General features: G+C 49.3%; 2 protein-coding genes across 10 annotated transcripts in view; one reads left to right on the top strand and one right to left on the bottom strand.

The window, feature by feature from the left end:
- LOC144294232 (uncharacterized) overlaps positions 1-18,340 on the bottom strand; it is a 398,687-nt gene that overhangs the window by 99,409 nt on the left and 280,938 nt on the right. The gene's annotated exons all lie outside the window — the stretch shown is intronic.
- The window catches only part of SYNDIG1 (synapse differentiation inducing 1), a 188,806-nt gene that overhangs the window by 103,787 nt on the left and 66,679 nt on the right, over positions 1-18,340 (top strand). For all 8 annotated transcript variants that reach the window (XR_013361690.1, XM_077866049.1, XM_077866051.1 and 5 more), the window contains exon 3: positions 8,932-9,069. Coding sequence is in view for 7 of the 8 variants with exons in the window: in XM_077866049.1 (XP_077722175.1) it covers positions 8,932-9,069 (138 nt within the window). In the remaining variant the exon portion in view is untranslated. The remainder of the gene's footprint in view (positions 1-8,931; positions 9,070-18,340) is intronic.

Here is an 18,340-nt window from a genome sequence, read left to right as displayed (position 1 = left end):
AGCCCTGGTTTTCTCAAGCAATGGAAAGTGGCCAGCACTCTGCATGATCTGGCTGTGAGCACCTCTCTCTCCCACTTTTCCCTCACTGTCTAGAGTCTTGTGCATGTACAGTGCTCCTGACCCAGGGCCTTTTCACATGCTGCACCGAAGTCCTTTACTGAGCAAGGGGCCTTCAGACAGGAACCTCGAATTCTTCACAAAATCTGAAGTCCAGTGTACAACTCAGTTATATCTATACTGTGGATAAAACACAAAAACATGAAAGTGAAAAAGTAACCTAATTACCAACACAGTGGTTGCTTGCTGTGCCCAGATCAGTTTTACCTGATTCGTGTGGTGTTCTTGGACACCGGGTCTTACGTGCATGATGCACATTTGTGCTTTGTGATTACTTGTGTGGAAGGGTGGGGTTTATCATCCTGGATACCCACATTTCTTATAGGCCCCCATCTCGTCCCAGGTGTTCACTGAGTGTGGTAATCTTGCTCCATCTGATATTGCCCTCATTCAGACTTTTAGGGTATCTACTAACATCCTCATTTTCTCCATGGCCTCCGTAACAGGTGCTCCCTCTCCATAGCTCCTCAGGAGAAGAGGACCAAGAAACCCCCTGGCCTGGCCTCTGCCTGAGGACTTTCTCTGGGGACTGGGGGACCATCTGCCCCCAGGTCCCCTCACCTGATAACCACCAGGAGATGGTTCCTCCTGGTGGGCTAACTTTGGGAATGGTCTCACTCTGGCCTCCTGAGGTCCCAGCAGAACCAGGCTCCAGGTCATACAGGTGCCTGCCTCAATGACACACCGTTTATCAGCTGTGTTCCCAGATGTGTCCTACTTCTCCTCCCTGCCATTATCTCCTGCAGTCATCTCCCAGGAAAACAATGCACCTCAATCCTTTACTCAAAATCTACTTCTAAGGGAGCCACACTACAATGTGTCTCAAGAAAGCATTTTGCTATAAGCTGTTTCCCAGGGCCCCTGAGTACTTCCAGACCTCAAGAAGACCTAACCTGGTGGGGGAAGTCATAGAGGGAGCTGGTCCTCCTATCCTAACCACTGGAAAAAGTACCTGTATCTAGTTAGAAAACAAGGATTTAAATTAATAAAAATGAAATTGGCATGTTGAATACCCCTGTAGTGTGATCATGTCTTACCAATACACCCCACTTTTGGACAAACCAGGAGCAATACCCAGACTTAAATCTTAATGAACCTTATTTAATTCAGCTCCTGTTTCCAGAACATTACAGATCTTAAGGCTTCAACCACCCTTAGATGATAGTTAGACACTTCCCAGACCAGAGATGAGTTTGTGGGACACCTGGGTGGCACAGTGGTTGGTCATGATCCTGGAGTCCTGGGATCAAGTTCTACTTCGGGCTCCCCATAGGGAGTCTGCTTCTCCCTCTGCCTATGTCTCTGCTTCTCTCTGTGCATCTCTCACGAATTAATAAGCAAAATCTTTAAAAAAAGAGACAGAGAGATGAGTTTGAGCACTTTGTCCAAGACAAGTAACCATCAGCAGAAGTTTCTCTCTCAATAACTGCTCTGTGTGGAGGAATGCCCGTCTCCCCAGGTGCTTCAGACCTGGCTGGAAACCTTGCCAGGGTGTTCCCGGCCTCATTTGTTGGTCGCTCTCACTGAGTTTGCTGTCTGAAGGTAATGAATGCCAGATGCAGCCTGGCAGGAGCTCCTCCAGGAGTTGCCTTCTGGACACCTGAAGCCCGCCTCCAAAGGCTGAACCTTTTTAAAGGGAATTGCAGTCTCAAGGAAATCAAATCTATTGGTCTTGGGAACATAGCCTTCATGGGACTATAGTAGGAGCTAAGAGCCGAAACCCCTACCACAAAGGAGAACACAAACTTGGAAGAAATAGAACAAAGAGCATGGTTCTTAGAGGTGCCCGAGCAAGGGGTGTCTCTTTAGTTTCCACCATCCCATGCTTGCACACAGGGCCACTCTATTCCACACACTCTCCTGCAAATAATCTCCTTACATTATTTATGGTCGTCTGCTCTAACCCTGGAATCAAAGTGGGAGCTTCCTGAAGAGACAGGCAAGGTGGGAGGTGAGCACTGAGGGGTGGCTGACCCAGCACTATGTGCACCTGTTTTCACAGAGGTACCCTGGACTATGCATCATGGGAAGTGGGTCTTGTTCATTCTAGAACACCCCAGACAGCGCTGTGGTATTTACTATCCCTCTTGGGTTAACTTTATTTTCCCTCTGTCTTCAGAAAAATTTCATATTTGTGCTCTTAATTGGATTATTGCCTTCTAAAAATACCTCCCTCCTCAAGGAATGTGAAATTATGTAGAGAATATTGTGACAGATACTACCAGGAGGTAAAAAAAAAAAAATTCTGAGTGATGCATCAATTCACTCATTTTCCATCTTTCCTCCCTCCCTCCCTCCCTCCCTCTCTCCCTCCCTCCCTCCTCCCTTCCTTCCTTCCTTCCTTCCTTCCTTCCTTCCTTCCTTCCTTCCTTCCTCTCTTTAGCTGAGAGCCATTTGTTTTCTAAAGTTTACTTGGGAACCCAACATGCATATAGAAAGAGGTAGAGCTGTTTAGGCAAAGGTGGGTTAGGTGTCTGAGGGCTGTCCTCACCCCTCCCCTGCCCCATCAGGAAGCCCCCAGCCCACTGCATGAACTGCAGCATGGGAAACACCCCCCTTATTAAGTGAAAAATGATGCACCACTGGCATTGTCATGCACACAGTGATGTTCCCCCAAAAAACAAATACAGACTGTCATTACTGGAGCAAAATCAGACATGTTGCAATGAAGCATATGTATCTACTAGAAAGTCTTGTGTTTCTGTTCTTTGAACTGCCTTGATCAGTGGGGAGTTGAACAAAAAGTAATGGAATTCCCAGGTTTTAGGGATTAGAATAGAGTGAAGTACGTGTGATACTTTACTGGCACAGCACATAGTTTCATCTTCCAATGATGAGCCCAGGGTGTGAGTTTGGGGCAATGACTGGTGAGTGTTGCTGGGGAAAATCTGGTTGTCTCTGCCTTGAACTGTTTCCATGCAGAGCAGTAGGGAGCTACTCCATGAAGCATGTGCTCCAAGCATCACATACTTGAAAGAGACTGGGGCAAAGGCTAGGGTTCTGTCTTCGTAATCTGCTTTGCTCCATGTCTGGGCTGATTCCCAAATTCTGAGCTCACAAATTCCTTGGCCCTTGCCAAACACTGGAAAAGGAGTGACAGACATGAACTTGAGATTCTTTCTGGGATAGTCTCTACCCACATGATGATGAATACAACTGCCAGGCCCTGCTGCCCTCCATCAGTGGTACCCCAGGCCTGTGACACCCCTGACCTCTTGCTCCTCCCTTCCTGTCCCCCTTCCACTCCCCCCACCCAGGCTTCCCAAGGGAGCCCAAAAGCCAAAAGCTCTTCCCAGCCCCTTGCCCCATTCTCCACTGGGCCATCCAAACGCAACAACACGTTCAGCGAACAAACTCTTCCAAAGTGGCCCAAAGAGGCTGTTTCACTATTGGAGTAGAAGATTTTGTTGGTTTATACTTACCCCCAATGCATGTAGGAAATAATCTGTGTCTATAAAACAATTCCTACCTAGTAGGAGAAATTCAATTATACGTCCAAAATAATTAGTTAATAATTTGAATTGATGGGATCTCACACTGCTTGCAGCTGCTAGACCATAGAATATTGGGTATGCATCTGACAGACACACAGAGGAGCTGCATCCCCCGGCCTGCATGCTCATGGTGGCTTCTCCTCCGCTCTGCTCATTAGTTGCCCTAAGTCAGCCTTGAACCTGACCAAGTCATCATTCTCCCCACCATCCCTGCAGTCTCGCCTGAATGGATAGTTAGGATGTGCACTCTGCTGTGCACAGGGAAGGCACTCCAAGTGGGAAGGAAGAGGAGCCAAGGAGGGCAGCGGGGCTGGAGGCAGCATATCCATGGGCACCAATAGCCCAAATGGAGAGAATCTCCTGGTTGCTCCAGCGCATCTGGGCCAACTCTGGGAGCTTCGCTGCTTCAGTTCATACTGTCCATGTCAGCTACATGCACATGCGAATTCTTCTTTCATTCAACACATGTGCTTTGGGTGCCTATTATGTGCCAGGCAATGTTCTGGGCTCTTAGGATAGTCATGAGCAAAACATACAAAATTTTCTGCCCTTCTTATGCTTCAAGGAGGGGAGTCAAAGTAAAGGAGCCAGTGCCACCTGCAAAGGAGACACAGCAGGTAGGTAAGGGGATCGCAGAACAGTCTTACAGGGTATCTAGGGAAGGTGATGATGAGAAGTGGCCTTTGAATGAAGCCCCAGATGAAGTGAGGAAGCTGGTCATGTGTGTCTCTGAGGTAGAGAGTTCCAGGCTGAGGGAATAGCAAGTGCTAAAGCCCTGAAGCAGGTACACACTGAGCATGTTGCAGGAATCGCAGAGTTCCCTGTGGGTGGAAGACAGTGAGGTTAGAGTTAATAGTGGTCAGATCCTCTAAGACAGTGCTGTCCAGTAGAATTTGCTGAGATGTTGCAAATGTTGTACATCTGTGCTGTCCAGTGTGATGGGCGTTAGCCTCCTGTGGCAGCTGAGCACTTGGCATGTGGTAATTTGACTGAGGAACTAATTGTTTGGTGTATTTGATTTTAGGTAATTTAAGTTTAAATAGATCCATATGGCTATGGCTGCCATGCTAGTCAAGACAGATGTGTGTCTTAGCTGTTCTGAGGCCTCTGGTCTTGACCCTCAGTGAGGCGGGGCTGAGGGACCAGTGGCGAGGTCAGTGTCTTCGCAAGCAAGCTCAGGTGTTCCTATCCTGCTCTGCCACCTGCTCTTTGGGCGAGGTGCCCACGTTATGTGATTTCTCTATCCCTCTCCACGGGGATCTATGTGAGAATGAAGGAATGGCAGAGGCCCCCGCACCTGTTGACACATCTGTACCTCTATAATTTTCATTGTCAAATGACCTTGCTTGTTGTAGAAAAATGCTAAAACCCAGAAATGCAGAAAGAAAAAAAATCACCAATATCCTCATCATCCAGAAGCATCTAATTTCTGACATTCTGCACGAAATATAACTTATTCCACTTTCTACTCTAGTTTTTCACCTGAGTTTTTACAAACTTTCTGGGACAACAAATAAATGTTAATATCATGATTTTCCATAAATATATAGACTTCATTGTAGAATTCTTTTGTGATTTTGCTGTTTTTAAACAGTGCTGTCAAGAATACTCCAGCACAAACACCCCTACATGCCTGGAAAGGGAACCTCCGTGGGGAGCCCTGAATTCAAGCTGCCGGCCCAAGGCCCACAGCAGTCCCATCCTGCTCTGTGTGCCTCCACACTCTCCCTTGGGGCCACATAGAGCCGCTCTCCAGATGAGTAAGCAGCATCAAGGGGTTGGCAGATGTGTCAACCCCGGGGCATCATGCTTTGCATTATGACTGTTTTATTAAAATACCCCAAGTGGAGGGGAAAGGAAGGGAACCCCAAGTGGACAAGAGCTGCCAGTCTGAGTGGAGGTGATGGACATAGGCAGAGAATGGGCCATTTTTTGGGTGCCGGTGGAGCAACAGGCACAGCTGAGGGACCTGGCAGCCGCTTCCTCTGCCCGTGCCCTCAGAATGGGGCCTCCGCAAGAGCTGTAAACCCCCTTGGGGAATGCTCTCAGTATACCTTGCAATTCTCTGATCTGATGACCTGTGAAGAGGATTTTTAGAAAATGTATTCCCTGTTTGGTTTATTGGTATCTATGTAGCCTCACCTAGGCTGGCCTCCTCCCCTCTCCTCCCCTCCCCTCCCCTCTCCTCCCCATCCCTCCCCTCCCCTCCCCTCTCCTCCCCTCCCCTCCCCTCCCCTCCCCATATGGTGGCAAGATGCCCATGGCTGCTTATACCCACAGAACAACCACCGACAGAAGACAGAACATAAAATGAACTGGGCTGTTTCTTTCTGCCCTGTAATTTGTCTGAATTTTTAAAATCTATTTTAATCAAAATTGACTAATTATTTTGGTACCATGTAGCCACAACTTTGCAATTTACAGAGTGTGATTCCCTTCTGCTTCTAAATAAAAATCTGTGAAGATTTTGGGGGAGTGCCCTGAAATCTAATTCTTTGCTTCCTGGGGTTAGTGGTGTAATTCTAAGCAGATTCCGAAAATGGAAGTCGGAGCTCAGCGCACCTAGGTGGTCTGTGGCAACAGTTCACAAGGCACTGGCCATGTGACAAGGAAAGCTCTCTCTGCCGACTGCTGCCACTGGCCCCCCTCTCATCACTGTGGAACAGCCAGTCTGGATTCAGTTATTGGAATCCCTGCGGTGGGCGGGGCAGAGGGGCACCTTACCTTTGGGCAAGGGGCAATTGAGCCCATGCAGGGTTTGCTTTTTGCCAAGCGGTTGCTGCCCAGCACGGCCTACAGTACGGAATTCTGGAAAGAGTGGCCACTGACTATATAGTTCTGTGATTCAGTAAGACTTTTAGCTCTCAGGGCCCAGCTTTGTCCTTCATAAAATAGAAATAACAATAAAAATAGTAACAATACCTATTTCTAGAGTTGCTGTGAGAATCCAGCCAACACAGATATTAAAACTCTTAGTAAACTAAAACAGAAAGGCCCATATAAGCCAAGAAACTAAAATATCCATAGTCTATGGGTTGTTGGCTGTGTGCAAGCACATCCACCGGCAGCATCCTGATCTGTGGGTGGGAAGTTCAGGAGCTCAGTGTCTGAATCTAGGACTGGGAGAAGTGCTGCCCCTTTATACTTGGTCTTCCACCCCTTTCAGGGGCTCCGTGGCTATGGCCTGCCCTGCCGTTGTCACTGTAGGCTCCCTTCCCAGCCCTCACCAGCTCCTCAGACAGAGGACCTTCTGTGTGGCCGCAAAGCCACCCCCACAGCTCTGAAATGCCAAGTCCTACATCCAGAGTGAGAGTCTAGAGGCCAAGGTGTTGACAGGAGACCACAGCCGTGAGGATGCTCAGGCTCAGCCTGGAACACTGCACTCCTCCATTCAGATCAAAGATTGTGGCTTCCCAGCAGGTTGGCACATGTGCATTTCTCTCTCACCAGCCCTCCTGTCCCAGGTCTCACTTGTGAGTTGTGCATTCCTGGGGCTGCCTAGTACCCTTCCAGGACAGACATAAGGACCATAATTTTCATTTCCCTTCATTGTTTGGGGAACCACATGGAAAGCAGTGCTACAAGAGTGAAAAGAAGAGTAATTTCACAGTTGAGGCTCTATGGAAGGGAAGCCATGTGGCTCGAGACTCACAGAGGGGATGTGACCCCAGTGGCCGGTGACTCCCCGGGTCAAAAGGCCTCCCTGGCAGGAAGGAGCCAGACCTTGTGACAAGGGATGCCTCCTGGCTCCCCGACCCACTGTCCCTACAGTATGTGTGCATGTGTGCATGTATGATGGGTGGAGGGGGGCTGCATAGAGAGTGCATCATCCACTTCAAGCATGAGCCCTCTGGAGAAGGTCCTTGTTTGTAATTTGAATGAGACCTTCAGAATTTGCCTGCTCTCCATAACTACACAGAAATAGCCCTAGCGGGAAGTTTCTATTAATTCCCTGCAGCTCCACGGCTGTCTGCACACTGCTTGGAGGCTCTGAGTGGCAGTGATACATGCATTTACTTAACCAAAATAGGGAGGGACCCATGATCACGTGGGGGCTTTGTCTGTCCATCTGTGTGTGGGAATGTCAGGGGAGGCACATGGAGGCACTGCTGAGGTGGTCCTGGCAGCAACAGCCTCCCTCTGTGCAGCTTAGTGTTCACACATGGTGTCCGCCTGAGTGTTTGGTGCCTCAGGTCACCACCTGCCCCTGAAGCCACCTGAGGAAGTGGGCAGTGTGCCTGCAGTATGCACCAAATGCCTCTGCCCTGCATCCTCAGGCTGCATGTTTAACAACCACTGGCGCTGGCAAAGGGAGTGAGGAAGCTAATGACCCTCTTTCAGGAAGAAATGCTCCGCTTCTTTTTTAGGAAAGAAAATCTGGAGTAAAATGCAGTTCCATCTTTGCATAAAATAAGCACATAGATAGGCTGGCCCTGGTTTTGGATGAGTCAGCGTGAGTGTGCCATGTTGTGATGAGGAGAGAAAATTCATTATGGAGGCCCAGAAAATGGAATAATCCATGAGGCAAAAAGCGTCCTTTAGGCATGGCATCTAGAGGTGGGGGTGCTGGCAGGACAGCAGCCATCTAGCATCCTGGAGCTGGTGAGCTTTCCCCGGGGATGTTGGGTCCATGATTCCCATTGCTGGTGAGTGCTGAAGTCTTCTGAGCTGTTTTTTACAAATCCCTGCGCCAGTTGCCAACTCCTGCACCAGACTCTCTGGGAGGCTATCTGAACCCACAGGCCCACCAAGCGGCCTTGTCCTGGAGGAGCTTTCTCACAGAAGCAGTTCATGCTTCCAGAGGAGCATGAACACCCAGGGCTGACACTAGGCTCAGCAGTGTCCTAACTCAGATCAGAGTCTAAGGAAAGGAAAGGGGTTCAGAGAGTGCCTCCTTGCCCCACACCAGCCCTGCCTAGCCCTGTGAACCGGTTTGAAGTCTTAGAATAAAGGGAGGAGTCCACATGCTGGACTCTGAGAGTGCCCATCCCATCCTTGCATAGATTAATCCTCTACTCCGACTATGTGTCACTGGATCCCAAAGATCTGTGAAATACTGGACTTCCATAGGATTTGGTCTTCTATGGAACAATCCAAGAACCAAGTACTTGGTATTTTTCTCCTCTTGTTCTTGATAAGGATCTCCTAATAAGGGCTTCCTTTCTAGGGGGAAGTATACTTGCAGGTGATAACAACAGTGACCTTTTCCAGGAGGGTTTGCTCTGTGCCAGGGTCAACACCCATGTCCAGGGCATTGTACAGGGACCCTGTTATTAATGCTGTCTTCTCCTGTCCCATACCTACCCTTTCTCTCTTGCAGAGCGACTACTCAAGTGACACAGAGAGCGAGGACAACTTTCTCATGATGCCCCCAAGGGACCACTTGGGCCTCAGTGTCTTCTCCATGCTCTGCTGCTTCTGGCCTTTGGGTATCGCGGCCTTCTACTTGTCTCATGAGGTAAGCCTGTCTCGGTCGGTCCCACACGCAGCACACCCAGGCTGCTGAGAAGGAGAACCCAAGAAGCCTTTGTAGCCCATGCTATCGCGGGACACTTTATGGTCAGAGGACAGGCTGACAGAGGCCAGGAGGCCTCAACACAGAGTGCTGGGACTGCCCCAGGTTCCCCAGAGCAAGACAGGCAGCCTTCAGGAAGAGGGCTTCCTGCCAGACATGTGCTGGGAGTTCTGCCTTGGAGGAGGCACCTGGGTTATGCCTGCAGGACTGACCCAGGGCTGAGAGGCGCTATGCCCAGGGCAAAGACTTCCAACTTACCAGGAAAGGAGGTGTGAGTATGGGTGGTTCTCTGTGGACAGCCTCATTCATATAAAATAGGTTCTAGTTTCCAGCAGCCTGTGCCTACTCCTCCATAGCTAAAGCTCTGTTAGAGGAAGTGGCGCATCCTACCTTGAGTCCTGCTCTCCTTCCTCCAGTGTGAGGGCTCCTGAAGGTCATGGGGGGGGGGGGCTTTTTCATGCAAAGCATCCTCCCTGTTGTTTCTTCTTGGAAGCCAGGCTTTGAAAAATGTTCTCTAGCAAATGAAGAGTATTCATGCAGACACTGGCCCTGTGCTGGTTTTTATTCATCAAAAGGACACATTTGAGGCTGCCAGTCACAGTGTTTTGACATCACCACATCCACCTGGTCATCCCAACCAGACCAGTGGAAAGGCAGCTCCCTGGGTCAGTGGGGTGAGTGTGGCACCCACACTCATGTGTGTCCTTGGGGCATGCCCAGCATCCCTCAGTGACCGGGGCTCCGTCTCCAGCTTCTAGGGTTTTGGGGTCCGGCTGCAAACAGCCAACTCTGGCAGGTCTTGTGTTTGAAACATTTATTTCTCCTGGCTTGAAAACAGGTCCCATGGCCAAGCCCTGGTTTTGTTTGGTGAGAGCAGAGTCCCTTGATACATTTTTCTTTCTCTCCTCCACCTTCCATGATGTCACAGAGGATCAGGGGAGAGCAGGTGCTTCTTAGCAGGGACTCTGGAGAGGCCCTTCCAGGAGGGATGAAGCAGGGCTCTGCCCAGCGGTGTTCTGTTGTCCTGATTCTAGAAGGCGGTGGGTGGGATGGAGGAGGGGAATGGTCCTGCACTGCTGGGGTTGGGCTGAACCCTAGCTCCATATCCTGCTTGGTCTGGAGGCTCCAGCTGAACTTCACTTTTGTGAATTTGTCCCATAAATGCCAAAGACTCCCTTGTCTGGGGGAATGAGCATGGGCCAAGAAGCAAGACTGTAGGGGTGGCTGGCTGTGGGGCAGAGTCAGGCCTAGGTGTACCTTGTCCCCAAGAGGGGGACATGAGCCCTACTGCATGAGTGAGGATTGGGAATACAGTAAGATCTGGAAAGAGGTATGTGCACAGATGCCCCCAGTGTGTGGAACATGCTCTGAGGAAGACCCCCAAGGCCCGGGGCCTGCCCGCTCCTGTGTAAACTGTACTCTGAACCTTGGTGAGCATGCTGCACATAGGCCAGGCTAGTTTCACTAAGAAAGGGAAGGACAGGGGTGTGGAGCAAAGAAAATCAGCTTATTACATATCACACATCACAGGCAATTCCGGCTTTTCCCATGAGCTGCACGTGTGACATCAGCCCACTCCCCTGCATCCTGGTCCTGCCATCTGGAGTGGTGAGGTACAGAGGGTCACTCCCCACCTCCTGGGCCAACCCTGCTGAGAAAGCTCTTTACCCACCCGGGCTGGAAGGCAGGAGCGGGGGAGTACTATCTGCAAGCTGTGCACAGTCTTCGAAGGATTGTTCACTTAATAAAAACTGAGGCCCAATTGCCAAGACTGGCATTTAGATTCTTTCTCAGAAAGTAATTTTATTCTTCACAACTTAAGAACCTCTTACTTGGGGCTGATATATCATGACATTTAACACCTTCAGTGGTAAAGACCATTCTGATTATTTGTTTAATGTTGAATGTGCAAAGCAGTGTCTATGGAGGCCTTGGATCACAATGCTCTGAGTGAGAAGTACTTTTGAGAAGTTCAGGGGTTGTCTGCAGCAGAGGAATTAGAAGAGGGGCTCTGGGGTCCCTCTGGCTCCCAGGCTCCCAGTGCCTCCTTTCACAGTGCTATGAGCACGGGTTTCCTTCAGTGGAACCCCAGCCAAGAAGAAGTATCACGTTTCATAGAGAGCTCTGTGTGGGTGCATGCCCTTCACATGGCCCGTGTCCAGATCCTTCTCCCTAGGCTGAGACCCACACCCACAGTGCTCGCTGCTTTCCAGCCCCCAGGTTTGGCAGTTCTGGGCTTTCCCGCAGGCCCGGGGGCGGGCAACCAGCCCTGGACACACCTCACTCCCAGTCCCACCGTCAGGCGACCAGGCAAACCATTGTGCCTCTTCAGTCCAACTGCAGACAGAAAGTCTGCAACAGGCATCTGAGGAGAGCACTCAGCAGCCAAGGGGAGGGTGTGGGGCACATATAGAACAGACACATTCTGAGAGTCATTATATGGAATTAAATCAGTGATCTCCCGAACAAGGCCAGCTGGGAGTCCCCGCCGTCACCGCAGAGGAGAGCCTGGAGCCAGTCTCTCTGTGATCTTCATGGGTTGCTTGCAGTGCCTCCTGCCCTCAGGTGTGGGCTGCTGGCCAGTGCTGCCAGGGTGGAGCAAACTGCCTGTCTGTGAGAGCAGGACCCCTGAAGTTCCATACACCATTCACAAGGAAATCTTTGACATCCAAGTGTGACTTTGGGTGATTTTTTTTTCCCTTTTATCATAGATCCTATCTCGGTGTAGTTACTGACAATTAGATCATGTCTGTGCATTGTCAAAACAACCACTCAGCCAACCACTCAGGAACATGTGCATCCATTCCAGGCAAACAAAACAAAGCAAATCTCAGTGATTAGATGACATGGGGCAGCGGGGAGGAGAATTAAGAGGTTCCCTGGACTTACAAAATCCAGCTTATTTTTTATTCTGCCTTATTCCAGCTGGGTCCAGGTCAGCAGGCAGTTTTACCACACCTCACTTTCCAGATCCATAAAATGGTATCAAAATAACCTATGGCATGTAGCCAGCGAGGTCAGGGAAGTGACATTAGAAAGAGTCCTCACAAGGTTCCTGCAAAGCAGCAGGTACTGTGACCATGCTTTACTGCACATCCCAGCTGTCTATCTGCACATGTGAAGGGACACCTGGAAGAAGACAGAGGATATTTTCTCCAACAGATTTTATAATTCAAAAAGGTTAAGTAAAAGTAACAATAGTACTGAAAGTGCTAGTAAACTAACTGCTGAGCACTTAACATGGGTGCTGGTCCCATGTTAAGTACTGTGCACCTGCTTTCTCAGGGCATGGTCTTGACCAGCAGCATCAACATAGCCAGCACAGTTTAAAATGTGCATTGTCTGGCCTCACCGCAGGCCTGTTCCATCAGAGCATCTGGGGGTGGGGCCGGGTAATCTGCATTTGAACATAAGAAATCTGTGACTCAACACTACCATCATATAACTCTATAAGCATGAAATTGGAGGCAGTGAGGTCAGATGGTGTCCTAAGGCTAGAATGGCTGGCAGCGATCTGGGATTCCCAGTAGGGCCTGGTGCGGAACCACCTCTGGATGAGGTGGCTGGCTGGGCCGTCAGGATGGAGGACTTGACATGGAGACCCGTGGGGGAATGGGCATGGCAGTCATCTCCAACCTTATTTTTCTCCAGCTGCATTAATTGTTCAATCCAGTTCTCAGTGCAAGCAGGTTTTATAAACCAATTTATAGAGGGCAAAGTGTTGTGTGCAGTTTGGGGAGATCCATCTAGGAACTGATGCTTCTGAATAATGTGGAGGATAGAAATGAATCCCTAATTTGCTGAGTGAGTGCTGTGGGCTGGTTATTACACACACTTTTTTCTATTTAATTTTTGCAATGAGTTTGAAAAGTGGGCAGTTATTATCCTCATTTTATGGATGAGAAAACTGAAGTTTCAAAGGATTAAATGATGTATAGAAATTGGAGAGGTAGCAACTATGGGTACATGATACAAATATTGATAGTTCTAATCCTTAAAGTCCAATCTTCTGCAGTATAATTTTGACAATTATCTGTTTGCAAACAAAAATAGAAGTGCAGTACTTGCTTCTAAATCCACCATCCCCACCCTGCTTGCAGAGGGTTGCAATGAGAAAGGTCCATTCTAGACAGGATTGTGGTGCTTGCCCTCAGCATCCTCAATCACCTCCACAGGGCAGATACTAGTGAGACAGAGGCTAGGGACCATCCCCGAGGAGGCCTTGGGTCAGGACCTGCGCAGGCCAGAGGGTTGCATGTGCTGCATCTGCTGCGAAGGTTGCCTACATCCCGGTATTTATTATGTCTTGATTTCATTTCATTTTATAAAATGTTTCTTTCTTTTACTAACTGCAATATTATAACAGTAATTAAACGAGAAAAGGGTATTAAGAATCAGATTATGAATTTTATGAATAGCACTAGCAAAGGGAATTGGACAAATTGGGGAGGGGGGGAATCTCTCTATCGTATAAAACCTAGAAGAACAAGAGTCCAACCTGGCCTGTAATAGTGTCCTTAAAATCCAGTGATTCATGTGATATTTATTGAGCACCTACTGTGTGCTCTGGTGCAGAACAAAGCAGTGAACGAAGCAGCTTCACAGAGCTGACATTCTCATGATGAGAAGTAGAGAACATGCAAAAGTAAATTTATAGAGTGTCCAATAATGATACATTATACAGAAGAAAAGTTAAGTTGGAAACAGATACGGAGCATACATTTTTAAATAGGGTGGCCATGGAAAGGCTTGCTGAGGCTGTGACATCTCATAATGAAACTACAGGCTGACCCATGCAGACCTCTTGAGGAAGAGCATCCTGGACAAAGGGACAGCCAGTGTGGCCCTGTGTGGGGAACCTGCCTGGTGCATACAGGGAATAATGTGGAAGCCGGTGTGGCTTCAGCAGGTGCCCTTTGGGTGTGGAGGAGGAAATGAGCCAAGAGGAGCAGGTGGGGACCGAACTCACAGGGCCTTTTAGGTTATCACAGTGATTCAGGCTTTTTCTTTGGCTTTTTCTTTGGGAAGCCATGGAAGTGTTTGAGCAGAGGAAAGACACCACCTGTCTACACTCTATCAGGGGAGCATGTGGAGGGCAAGGGTAGAAGCAGGGACACCGTGCTGGAGGCTGGTATGATCATCCAGGAGTGGATCATCCAGGGCAGTCTGGACCACAGTCATGGTTGGGAATTCAGTGAGAGGGAGAGAGACCAGGATGGCTTTTGGAAGAATGGCCAACAGATTTCAGTTGTGGGCGTGAGGCAGAGATAAGGGAAGGAGCCTCTGGAAGATGGGTTCTGCTGGCTGGAGGGGTATACTGTGTTCTAAGGGAGCAGGTGGAGCTGGGCTTTGACACTGGCAGGTTTGCAATGCCTGTTAGCCTCCAAATGGAGACATTTAGCAGGCACCTGGTTGTGCACATTTGGTGTTTGAGGGAGGACAGGAATGTAAGATGAGGTCTAAGCATTAAGCTTCCAGCGATGAGGAGGCTGGTGACAGCATTGGCAAGAGCAGTTTCAAGGGTGCTAGCAGCAAAAGGCCATGCCGGTGGGCTCAGGAGAAAACAGAGAGAACCATCCAGGAATGCTGATATGTGCTTCTGGAAACCAGGACAGCAGGCACTGTGTAGGGGGCATGAGAGGAGCTTGTGGTGCTGGGAATGCTCTGCTTCTTGATCTGCGTGCAGGTTACACACATGCCAGCATCCCCACGAGTGTAACACTCAGTAAGTGAAGAGCGACTCACTTATTGAGCATCACATTTACTGATTTGTGCACTTTTCTTTAGATATGTTATACTTTAACCAAAGAGTTTTTAAAGAGATTTTTGGATTTTGGATTTTGGAAGAAGATTTTGGAGGGGGCACCTGGGTGCAGTCAGTTAGGAGCCCAACTCTTGGTTTCAGCTCAGGTCATGATCTCAAGGACATGAGATGGAACCTCCTGTTGGCTCTGCACTCAGCACAGAGTCCGCTTGGGACTCTCTCTCTGTCTCCCTCTGTCCCTCCCACTCGTTCTTTCTCTCTGTCTCTGTGTTTCTCTGTCTCTCTCTCTCTTTCTCTTTCTCTCAAATAAATAAATAAATCTGTTTTAAAAGGATTATGGGGAGATAGCCATTGGGTATGGTGTATCAAGTCACCTCTTTTGAAGAGTTTTGCTGTAAACAGGAACAGAAAGGGGGAGTAGTTAATAGTAGAGGTGATGTTAAGAAAAATCCTTTTAAGTGGAAGACATGGTAGCATATTTGTATGCTAATGAACATGATCCAACAGAGGGGGGAAAGAATTTCTGGGGAAATGATCTCAAGTGGGGTGGGGCACAGGATGAGAAGCAGAAGCAGTTGTCATCCTTAGGAGTGCATGGGCTCCTGCAGAGCCACAGGAGGTGGATGGGGGCCCCAGGGTATTTAGCAGCACAGGAAGCTAATACAGGAGCAGGGGTTGATGTCTGGGGACCTGGAGGCCAGGTAGAGCATGGCAGGATTGTGGTGCCTGATCCCATGCACATGCCTTGGCAGCCAGGCCCTGTGCAGGGCTCCCCTTCCAGGGCCCAGGCAGAGGGGATGCACCAGGCCTGAGGAAGACCACAGAGCAAGAGCTGTAGGGACTCAGTATGTAGGCAGAGAAGCAGGTGTGAGGACAGGGTACGGAATCTTGACAAAATAAGAAGGGAAGGGAGGGTGTGAGGGCAAGGGGGAGGGGGCAGCAGGAAGTGCTGCAGCACCATGTGTCTGCTGGGCTCAGGCACCGTGCCCTTCACTCCTCCCTATGGTAGGCATCTGAGGAGGGTCCTCCTATCCCCATCCTCAAGTGAGGAAATAGGTCTGGAGGAGCCAAGTAGCCAGTCCCAGTCACATGTCCAGGGGCAGAGCCAGAGTCAGCTCCTAGCTCCCCACCCAGCATCACTGCCTATCTCCAGGTTGTGCTCAGTAACTATATGCTTGGTGACTGATTACCCCCAAATAGGGCTCGGGTGTTAGAAGAAACCATGAGCCTTGCTTTAGACATTATAAATACTCATATAGGAAAGAAATAGGTAAGTCTAGAATCCTCTCCTCTTGTTTTCTTAGTGAAATAACAGCCCTGATTATAGCTCCTAGGGATATGTCTGCCATTCCCCCTTCTGACTCTGTGAGGACTGGATAATATTAAATCATGGGAGAGAACCAGGCAATTGTGAGTAACAATATTCCCTAAAGGTACTTATTATTTTTCCTGAACTTGAATTGCCTAGCAGAGTGGAAACACAAGTCAAGTACATTGTAGACTTTTTCCCTCTGAATAAGTGACTGTACGAATTCTGCAAAGCTGGAGGGAAAAGATCATGGCATCTGGGGTGTGAAAACCTGCCACTCAGATCGGCCCTGGCAGAAGACGCGATCACTGTCCAACGGGACTGGAATGCTTCCCTCCTGAATCTCCACCTTGGACATTAATACTAATTGATTATGGCTGATTCATAGGCTTCTTGTCAATGTTTTCACCCCATTTCCCAGCAACACCCCAAACTTTTCTATCATCACTCTCAAGACATCATGCCTCTCAAAGAGAGTGAAGACATGGCTTCCCTGCAGGCAGCCAAATAATGCTATTTGTTGGATTTGCTTTCGTCCAACGTCCAAGTGGCTCTTGAGCCACTTCTCTCTTGGAGCTGAGAGAACCACCCCGCGGGACCACCGGGACTTGGATAACTTGCCCCATCTTCCACTTTATTGATACCGAAAGAACAAACTGATCTGCCCTTTGAAAAATGACATTGGTCAGATGATTTAAAAACATGAAGCAGGAAACTTGTGCTCATTGCCTAGACTTCTGACCTCTTGCAGCTGAAATGATTCCCATGCTGTGTGTGTGTTTATTTTACCAGAGGGACATGGAGAGATGATTAAATGTGAAGACATCTTTTTCTTTGTAACATTGCTTCTCCACAGCACCCACACAGGTGGTTTCCTACAAGTGGCTTCTGGGTCCTTGCCCTTCCCCCCTCCAGGCACCTGCAGATATCAATGACCATTAGCTGGACACCTTCATGTTTTAGTCTCTGTGCCAGCTGCAGAGCACAGGGATGTCACTCCCTGGCCACACACGTGGTTCAGGCAGTCAGTGAAGGGGCACCAGCTCTTGTTCCAGGGATGCAGGGAGCTTCAGGGTATCTGGGGCATGCTGAGGCAATGGCATTGTTTCCACCGTGGGAGATCAGGGAAGAGATTGCTCCTGAATTTCCTCCTCCTTCCTTCATTACCCCAAGCTTTTCACCCAAGGTCTACTCATGGTGTTCCAGAATGCATTTGGAGGAGCCGTCTTGGCAGCACTGCTCAGAAGATGGAGGATGGATGTCCACTGTGCATTTGTCTGCAGCTGAACATGCAAGCCAGGAGGGAAGAAATAGTGTACACAGAAGAGATTCTGGTTTTATGTTATGGGAAAGGCTGGCTGCATGTGCTTTTCCTTGTTTCTGTTCTAATATTTCAGGACATACTTTAACCTCCTTGGGGACTGCACCGTTCCATGTTATGTCTGATTCTGAAAGAACTACAGTTATTCCTCAGTATATCAATTTGGCCTCATTCTCTAGGAGATGCTGGGCTGCAAGGGGGCAAGCCCTTGCTGCGGTGGCCGAGTGAGGCCCTGGCTTGGCCCGTGGGGGCTTGTACGCAGGCATTGCTTCCCCTGTGGGGCCCCAGAAGATGCCTGACACCATTGCACAGGTTGATGGGCACCAATCAGAGGGGTCTGCCAGCCTCCTGGACTTGCCCCAGGTTCTCTAGACATGGAACCTCAGCAAAGTTGAGGTTTAGAGCTACAATCCCAGGCCAATGAAAGTGAGGGAGAATGGAAACAATGCACAGAAGGAAGGAGAGAAATGCAAGTGCCTTAGCATGCTGGCCACCACCTCTCAGCACAGGACCTTTCTGGCAGGGGCCACTGAAGAGGGAATTTGCCCCACTCCCATGGCCACACACAGGTAGAGTGAGGTGGCTGCCTGGGCTGTAGTGGGGGGAAAGGCCTGGGGCAGAGCAGGAGGTGAGCAGCCTGAGGCAGGAGGCTAAGGGACTCTGACGTGCAACAGATGTGTCTTGTGTCCCTCCTCTGGGAAGCACAGGTACTGAGCTAGTCACCTGGGCATCCAGCAACCTGAGAATTTATCCCCTGTTATCCCCAAGGACTACCCTTCCTCCAAGGACACAGGAGCATTGAAGACTCCCTGTGGTCTGA

This window comes from Canis aureus, chromosome 22, assembly GCF_053574225.1.
Source record: "Canis aureus isolate CA01 chromosome 22, VMU_Caureus_v.1.0, whole genome shotgun sequence".
Classification (NCBI taxonomy): Eukaryota; Metazoa; Chordata; class Mammalia; order Carnivora; family Canidae; genus Canis; species Canis aureus.
This window is presented reverse-complemented; position numbering and strand designations above follow the sequence as displayed.